The sequence below is a fragment of the Lactuca serriola genome, chromosome 5 (assembly GCF_051521515.1).
Source record: "Lactuca serriola cultivar US96UC23 chromosome 5, Lser_US96UC23_V15, whole genome shotgun sequence".
Lineage (NCBI taxonomy): Eukaryota > Viridiplantae > Streptophyta > Magnoliopsida > Asterales > Asteraceae > Lactuca > Lactuca serriola.
Window position 1 is genome coordinate 6573312 of NC_136412.1, and position 9597 is coordinate 6582908.

At 35.9% G+C, this 9597-nt stretch overlaps 1 protein-coding gene across 1 annotated transcript; it reads left to right on the forward strand.

The window, feature by feature from the left end:
• Window positions 1-3511: 3511 nt before the first annotated feature.
• LOC145051882 (hydroxyproline-rich glycoprotein family protein) lies at window positions 3512-6569 on the forward strand. The gene is made up of 5 exons (XM_078999714.1): window positions 3512-3668; window positions 4645-5662; window positions 5748-5897; window positions 5971-6162; window positions 6302-6569. The coding sequence occupies exons 2-5, from the start codon at window positions 4664-4666 to the stop codon at window positions 6380-6382; spliced, it is 1422 nt and encodes a 473-aa protein (XP_078855840.1). The 5' UTR covers window positions 3512-3668; window positions 4645-4663; the 3' UTR covers window positions 6383-6569.
• Window positions 6570-9597: the final 3028 nt, after the last annotated feature.

Sequence of the window (9597 nt, forward strand, 5' to 3'; positions counted from 1 at the left end):
TTTAGCAAGTATGAACCCCTCCTTAAGTGTAAAAATCCATTGCAAGCTTGGTTTTGACATTATGAGCTTTGCATGCACGTAAAGTTTGCAACTTTACATGATAAACATGCCTTGGGAAGCTGGATCTGCAATATGGGACCTTAAAATGTCTTAAAAAGCATCTGAATGGACAATGGACTGAATGGACTTGACAAGTTGCATGGTCAACTCGACGAGCCCGATGAAGATTGTTGTGCAAGGACTTCTGCATGGACTCGACGAATCAGAGGGGTGACTCGGCGAGTCAACTTGGGTTTTCTCGACATTTGGACACGCTTGAACTTGGCGAGTTGCAGGGAAACTTGATGAGTCGGTGGGGGGTTTTCACGACTACTCGAGTTTCTGGAAGGTCTTGACGAGTCAGTGACTGTACTCGACGAGTCGGGTCAACATGGACTGTTGACCTTGATCGTTGACTTCGACTTTGACCAGGTGTTGACTATTAGACTTCTGGGGCGTTTTGGGAAATTGGAAATTTACAAGTATGGCTCTATGGTGAATATAGGTGGTGGAGTTTGTGACGGTGATTCGAGAGTTTGAGCTTATTTTTCGAGTCGACAGTTGCGAGGTGAGTTATCCTCACTATATCAATAGGGTCTAAGGCACCAAGGTCGACCCTTTATGGATTGTATCCGGCTATGGCATGATATGTTTATTGGTTTGCATCCTGGTAGTTAGGATGAGGTTATGTTTATGCTAGTAACCTGGTTAGGTCGGTGTCCTGGTTATAGGATGTTGCTATGCTATATGATATGTTAGATCGGTTTGATTGTTATATATGTATGCTAGTGTATGATAGTTATGTGCACATGATATGTGTATTTTTATACATTATATCTTAATATTTTAGTCTTTATTATTCTTATTTAGAACTAAAAGGTACTTATAATGCTTTGAATTATAATTTACAGCTATTAGTTGTCGATAGAGCGGAAGAGAAAAGATTGGAGCGGAAATCGGGCTTAGAAGCTAAAAGAAAGAAAATAAGCTGAAGACTGTCATTACGCCCAACGTAATATAACATACGCCAAGTGTAATGCTGAAACAAAAACTACGCCCCACGTAAATATCATTACGCCTAACATAGTGAGTTGGTGTCCCGAAGTATAGATCGTGATGGGATTCCTTGTACGCCCAATGTAATTCGACCTACGCCTAGCGTACGTAGGTCGGTTCTAAAAACTATAAATAGAGGATATCGGCCAACCAGAAGGAGAATTCCGACTACCATCGATCCTTAGTCGATAAGTAACATATATTTGGCCGTTTTGAGGGTCTAGAAGGCCGCCAGAAGGCCGTTAAGCTGACAGGAGCGAAGATCTAAGGAATTGGAGAGCGGAATCATGTCGGTAATCATGTGGTTTGTTATCGTGACCATGTTTGCATTCCATTGTGATGCCATTATGTGTTTACTTTATGATTTAGGTGTTAAAACATTTTATTTTGTGTTTACGACTAAATGAATCTTCAAATTATTGGTTTAATTGCTAATTGGATTATTTATTCTTATTTAATTTATTTTGTCAAGTTTGATTGAAGATCCATATGTGTTAAAGATTGTTGTTTGTTTCCTATTTTTGAATTAATAAAGTTTAGATGACCATTTAGCTATGTTAGTTTGAATTATAGTTGTCCAATGACCATTGGTGATTATGACTAGAGTTTTGACCAAAACCTAGGGTTAGGAAATAAAGTAATGAACTTTAATGTGTGTGCATGAGTAGAATGACCATTCGCTGCATGATTTACCTTCTAAGACTATTAGAGTTAAATAAGATCAAATCTTGCTTAATACGAACCAAATACTGATTTGCATGATTGTTTGTTCACTTGATCAATGAGTTAATAATTGTGTTATAATCAAAGGATTAGCAGTCGTGACCATGACACTAGTCATATTAGGAATCGGTGAATAATGAATAATTATCCATTGTACCAGTAGTTAGCCATTAATTTAAGAAGTAATTTATCTAAATCAAAGTACCTAAAGAAATTTGTATTCCTGTCAGTTTATCGAAAATTGCTATTAGTTATTCATTTGAGATTTAATACACATTTCTTTATTCCTTCATATGTTTTGTAACCTATAATCAAATATTTTAAATTAATTCACTACTGTTCCCCTTGTGTTCGACACCCTTGCTTATCAAAGTTATACTATACTCGATCGGGTTCACTGCCTGTAAGGTGTGGTTTAGATGCGATAAATTAGGACTTATAAATAAAAAACCAGTGCATTAAAAATTCACATCAACACATGTTTGTTTTGAATTGGGATGGGTTGAGGCAGTCATGCTTTGTGCTGAAGGTTAACATACCTAGGGTGGACCGGATAGACTACAAACCCGAAAGGGTATGGTAGTCAGACCGAAGGCCTGACGAGCGGTCCGGATAGGCTGAAAGCCTTGCGAGGCGGTCCAGACGTGCCGAAGGCTCGGAGAGCGGTCTAGATTGACTGAAGGCCTACGAGGTGGTCCAGTCAGGCTGAAGGCTCATTATGCATGCTATTCTGTATTTGTTGATATGGTGATGATTATGGTTATATGAGGTTGGTATTCTGGGGGTAACTCACTAAGCCATTGAGCTTACATATATTGATTATTGTTTCAGGTACTTCGGGTGATCGCGGGAAGGCGAAGACATGATTGTACCGCCCCTCCTGTTGTTATGATTTTATGATTTGATACTGGGATACTCTAATATTTATTATTTTGAAAACAAACTTTGTAATGTTAAATGGTTTTAAGTGTTTTGAAAAAGTTTAAATTTAACATGATTTTTATGGGTGTTACATTGAAAAACCAAAAAATTACGATACCAAAAGATATCATTCATAATAAATAAAGATCTTTTTGCCACATGTCACATTCTTATTTATTTTGCCATATGTAATTTCATGGTTATTTTAAATTTATTTTTATTCCACATATCATTTTATGGTTTTTTCATTTTATTAACAGTATTTAAATTCAATAATAAATGCATATCAATTTCATTAATAAACTTTTCTTTTAATTTCAAAAGTACTAAATTAAAGATTCATTAATTTTATTTATTTATTTATCTAATTTATTTGTTTAAATTTAAAAAAGAAAAAAACACTTTAATTTTTATAATTTAATATTTTTCTCACTTTTCTTATAAATTCAAAATTTTCAAATGTTTTAAATTTTGTATTTACTTTTTTTTTAAATAAAACTCATGTAATGCATGGGTCTCACACCTAATTAATTAAAAAAAAGAAGCTGATCTGTATATAATAATTTTTTCCATACATAACAATTGATGTTTTAAAATGTTGTATTATACAACTATATGATACATTAATTGTTGTGCATAACAAAAAAAAACTGTTGATACGATTCACTTAAAAAAAAAGATATGCAAAAAAAATACTATTCTACGATTTATTATAAATTGATCTAAAATATTGTAAAATAAAAAAATTAAAATGTTGTCAAATACAAAATTCAACCTAAATCCGTCGATTCTGAAAATATAAGGCAAGATTTACCCATAGAAAATCGTAACAAGTCTTCCAGTCCGGAGGACACTTTCCGTTCCCTACAACAATCGATCGACATCTGAGACTTCAAACGAAGATTTTGAGGCGTCAACTTCTGCTTCTGGTATGCTGCATTATTTGATTCGGTTGTGCTTTTGTTGTTTTTGATGAGTTTTATTGTAAACCCCGTAAACACTACCACACTATTACATGTACAACTACAGTGGGGTTCATAGAGTAGAATCCGAACCCTAGAATAAACCCTTGTTTGATGATGAAAATATGATGTTAATCGATTTCTTTTACTACAACTCGATTCATTTGATGTGTTTACCTCCTTTATATGTTATGAGCACCAAGTGTTCGATGAAATGCCCCAATGAAAGTATACATCTTTAGACACGGTATTTTCATCATTTTGCTTTTAATTGCTGTGGCGCTCTAGTTTTTAGGGCTTATCCGGTAAACCTATTTTCGAATATCGTTAACATTCTATCTCTACACGAAATTTCAGTGCTTTTCATTCAAGATTGATGTCTTGCATTGGCAATGTAGTGGTCTATATGGCTTTATGCTAGATGTGGCAATTTGGATCCATATGCATATTAATGGGTTAAATAAATAAGCTAAAGTGCATGTTAATACATGTAACCTCCCCGTTACCTGTATTTCTCTACCCATATGTTAACCTTATTGATTATTCATATCTGCTGTTTGATAATCCTGTCCGAAATCAGATATCATTTGTGCTTCTAGATGTAATGTTCATTTTATAACATCTAAGTATCCGAGCTAACTGGTAAATATCTAGTAAATAAATAAATTCAGAAAGCATGAATGAAGTAGATGAAAGCCACTGCAAATGCACAATATAAGTTTAGGTGTTTATCCATTGTAACTAAAACAGTTCTAAAGAAGAATTAGATAGCTCATGATATACCCAACAAAGTGTACTAAGTTCATTTTATTATGGAAAAACATGGTAATAGCTGAGTCACAAGATTAATGAAGCCTGTAACAAGATACACACATATCAAAAGTGAGAATCTTGATATTTTGGTTTATTATTGTTGAATCCGTGTATTTCAAACTGGTTTTAGGATCTGCATATAGTCAACCATGAGACGGAGCTTGGGAAAGCTTTCACAACCTGTTATCGGCCACACGAGCAGAAAAGCCCTTGTCTTGTCATCATCATCATCATCATCTGATTTCTCTACATCTGCTGGAAATGATGGTGGCGGCAGAGGGCGGGGCCGAGGATCTGATTTCCCCAAGTTCGGTGTCATAGATTCTGTTCCTGGTAAGAATGAGCCACCAACTCCTGAAGACAAGAAACCCTTCTCCCCTCCACTCGGTCGTGGTCATGGTCGGGGGAAACCTCAATTTTCTTCTTTCGGGGCGCCAGGTGTCAATACTGTCGCTGGCCGTGGTCGTGGACAAACGACACCTGTCCCACCTTCTCAATCTGATGATACTTCACAACCTAAGAGACCTATATTCTTTCGCAAGGACGGAGACGTAATTTTACCTCCAAAAGCAGAAACCCAAGAGAAGACTAAGACTAATCTCCCATCAAGCATTTTGTCGGTTTTATCCGGTGCGGGTCGTGGAAAGCCCGCCCAACCAACAGCAAATGTTGGCACTGAAAAGGGCGAGGAAGTAAATCGCCATATCAAACCCAGACAACAACAACAACAACAACAACCAGTAGTAAAGCCTCGACCAAGTTCCCCTAAAATGAGTCAAGAAGAGGCGATCAACAAGGCTAGGGGGATACTTTCAAGGGGCGGTGATGTGGTTGGTGAAGATGGTGGAGGGTTTAGAGGAGCGGGTGGTCGTGGTATGGGAGGTCAACGGGGAGGTTGGACTGGAAGGGGTAGGGGGAGAGGTAGGGGTAGGGGTAGAGGGAGAGGAAGGGGAATGTCTGAGTTTGATGAGAATGAGGAAGATGAGGAAGAAACAGAGCTTGACAAAGTGAATGCTGAAAAGCTTGCTAAATATCTTGGTCCTGAGAAGTTTGACATTTTGACTCAAGCATTTGAAGAAGCCAGTGCAAATGTGTTACCCTCTCCTGAAGAAGATGCCCATGTGGATGCAATGCATACCAATCTTTTGGTATGGACTCCTTTTCGTTAATTATATCATTCAACTCAAAGTTATATCTATATATTGTAACATAATTAGCTGACATATTTTGTAGTTGGAGTGTGAAGCAGAATACTTAATGGCTGAGTTTGATTCGAATCCTGACATTGATGAGAAGCCTCCTGTACCTCTTCGAGATGCTCTTGAGAAAATGAAGCCCTTCCTAATGGCTTATGAAAATATTCAAACCAACAAAGAGTGGCAGGTAAGTCAAGACTTTTGTTTTTTTCTTTTCTGTTTGTAATTGACTAATTGGTGATTTGGTGTTTTTATTTCAGGATGTTGTGGAAGAGACGATGAAGAATGTGCCTCTAATGAAAGAACTTGTGGAGTTCTATAGTGGGCCCAACACTAACAGGGTGACTGCTAAAACACAAGGGGAGGAGCTTGAGAGAGTTGCAAATACTCTGCCTGCAACTGCACCTGCCTCTGTCAAGCGATTTACTGATCGAGCTGTTCTCTCTCTCAAGGTTTCACTTTTTTTTAAAAAAAAAAAAAAAAAAAAACCTTTATGGCTTTATCAACTGTTATGCTTTACGTTTATTGGTGTGGCTAAATGAGTTGATTCCTACATTACATATTTGATTTATATATATATTTGCACTGCAGAGCAACCCAGGTTGGGGATTCGACAAAAAATGTCAGTTTATGGATAAGTTGGTTTCTGAGGTTTCACAGACTTACAAATGAATCAGTCACACAGACACAGACAAACATTACTACTACTCATGGTAACATCACCCATCAACTGCAATGTTTTTTTCTTTTACTTGGTTATATACTTTTTGTAGTTTGTAATAATAATACATGCTTTGATTGATTCAACAGCATCCACAAAGGGTGATTCCTCCTTTTTTTATGCTGAATTTGATAGTAACTCCATGATTTTTGTTCCTGGTACTACTTTAAAAAAATAAATAAATAAATTAATGGACTGTTTCTTTTCCACACTTGATGTGTTTGATGGGGTAAACACTTGATTTAGATGACTATACATGATCGTTTCTTTTTTACTTAATCTGGATAGAGCGACTTAATGAGTCAAACCAAAAACATGCCTTTGTGTATTAAGATATCAATCTTTACCTAACTGGTTTTTTTCTCTCCAGACTCCTCTCATGCGAAATTGATTAATATTGTTAGAATAGATTGAATATTGTCAAGAAAGTTGTTTCAATATAATGGTAGAATGGTTATGTGGTATTATTAAAACGGTTTATTTTTTATAGAAAAAAGGACAAACTTTATATGCATTCAACACTTTATCCACAAAACATTATTACTTCACCTGGTAATAAAAGGAAACTAACAAATAAGTCTTTATTTTTATTTTATTACTTTATTTTTTTTAAGGGTGGAATATTATTAAAAAAAGCTGGTGAGACACTAGAAAAACATTACAACATACAACCAGGACCACTCAATCTAGTTTATCGAACCAAGCCTTGTTCTATTCAAACAGACACATCTTATTGACCAGAGGCCAAATCAACAAATCGGAACCTCTTTTGCATGCTAGCAATCTATATTCAAATTTTCCACATGAAAGGGTAAAGAACCGATGGAAGAATGAGCCCTCTAACTGTAAGGTTACATGCCATCATAATTTTATTAAAAAACAACCTCCGTACAAAACAATTTACCTTTAAAGGCATCCGACTCTTCCAGTGAAAAACAACAAGACTCTCATTCACATACTACTCAACCATCAAACTCCTTAAGGTTCTGAACATTGAAACCATCTTTTTCATTACCTTTCCATACTATATAATGATAGTATATCATTACATACATAATAAACACATGATTAAATTTGATAATCGTTACAGAATCAGATCTAATTTAGTGAATGTCTGATTCAATGAGCATTGGTTATGTACATGTGACCAAAACCGAGTCAAAACCAGTAGAATGCATTATCAAGCAACCCTTTAGTTTTTCTATTTCAATTTTGATGAAAAATAATAACCAACATTGGGGTTAAATTCCCAGTTGAGGGCCGAGAAATTCTTTCATCAAATGGAAAAGACCTGAGAGCAAACAACCTAACATTTGGCATTCAGTTTGACCAATAGTGGCTGCGGTAGAATCAACCTTGCAAGTCAAAGGAACAAAGATCTTGAAGAGGAAAACAGTAGTAGCTTGGTAGTGGTAAAATTTCAAGAAAAATACATTTCCCTCTTCAAAAAATAATCATAACTTGTTTATTCCATATTAAACTTCCCAGTTCCCAACATGCTTATCAAGAGAAAACACTTTATTCATACAGCACTTAAACATCATTCAAGAAGTACATACATACCGCATCTTCATTACGTAAATATGCATGGATTCTGGCTGTAGGATCTTGAAGGGTGAGCCGAAGCCTGTAACAACCGCAAGGAGCTTGGAATCCGCTAGGCTGACTTGGCAATGTTGCCACCATCCGAACTACACATCTGAATTTGGCTAATACCTGCAACATATCTGAAATACCATTTTTAGGAAGTGATGTATGTAGAAAGAAGTCAAAAGTCAAAACAAAGGTTTTGTAAATGAAGTTGAAATAAAGCAACTAGCTTTTTATGGAAATGTCCTACTACTATTAGTGCTCCAACTATCGCAAAACGTATGGGTGTTCAAAACCGGATATCCGAAAATTCGGATAGTTGATTTTTGATATCCGAATCTGTATCTAAAATTTCGGATACGGATTCGGATATTAAACCGGATATCCGAATTTCATTAATTTTAAATAAATATCCATATCTGAACATCCGATCCGTAAAATCACCTCAACTCTCAAAATTAATAATAGCAACTATGTTAAATCTTGCGACATAGATGGATATCGATAGCAACAAATAAATATATGTAGCATTTACTTAATAGTTTTTGATTATAAGCCAACGAACCAGGATTATAACAAACAAATATATAACATTGTAAATGGAAAGGTTTGCAATAAAAGTTTGAAAAGAATGGTCACGAAAAAGTTGAAAATGGTGGGGAACATTAGTCCATTAAGCATGTCAATGTTTCTAATTTCTCATTTTAAAATATTAAAAAATAAAGAAAAATTATTTTTTTCGGATATCGGATATCCGAAATATCCGAAACTTTATAAATTCACTATCCGTATCCGAATCCGAAAAACCGGATATCCGAAATTCGGATATCCGAAATTTCGGATCGGATTTTCGGATATTTTTGAACACCCCTAGCAAAACGTAAAAGATCATACCTCCGAATGGGAGAGTATGTCCATCAGTGTAACAAAAGGCACATGTTGATGGTTGGTCTTTGTCGTTGTAAAAAGCTGAAAGGGGTGTATCATCATTTAAGGGCAAATGTCATATTAGCCCATCAAACTTATCGTGTTTGTTTTAAAGGTCACCCAACTTTTTTTTTTGTACATTAAGGGAATGAACTCTTATTTTTCTGTTTTAAAACATCCTTATATGACCTGATACCGAGTAAACCTGTAAAATGTATGCCTTAAACACTGTTGACCATCCAAAATTATCCTTCAACATCCCGTACACGTTCAATTGCAAATGGTTTGTACTGCCATCAGGGGCATCCGCCAAATGAAGATGGCCTTGATAACTCCCCAAAGCAGTTGGGCATTACCCAAATTGATAACCCCCGCAAGTTGCATCCGGCACCATCAATGGCAACGGTGATTCGTTTTCACAACGTCAAGTGTCGACTCCAATACATAATTCGAACCCAAGACGTAGTCAATCAATTTCAAATCAACCATTCGTTCCGATTACAAATCATACACCCAAATTGTGAGTCAACAAAAATGTGAGTCTCAAACAGAACCCATCACTACAAATGTAGCTTCAATTTGCAAGACCCATCAAACAGCAAACTCATATGATTTACGAAGCCTTCATGGAATTGAGAAAATATGCCTT

Coding starts and splice junctions, on each gene's coding strand:
- LOC145051882 (XM_078999714.1), top strand. CDS start 4,664: ATGAGACGGAGCTTGGGAAAGCTTTCACAACCTGTTATCGGCCACACG. Junction 5,663..5,747: donor CAATGCATACCAATCTTTTG/GTATGGACTCCT, acceptor CATATTTTGTAG/TTGGAGTGTGAAGCAGAATA. Junction 5,898..5,970: donor AAACCAACAAAGAGTGGCAG/GTAAGTCAAGAC, acceptor TTTTTATTTCAG/GATGTTGTGGAAGAGACGAT.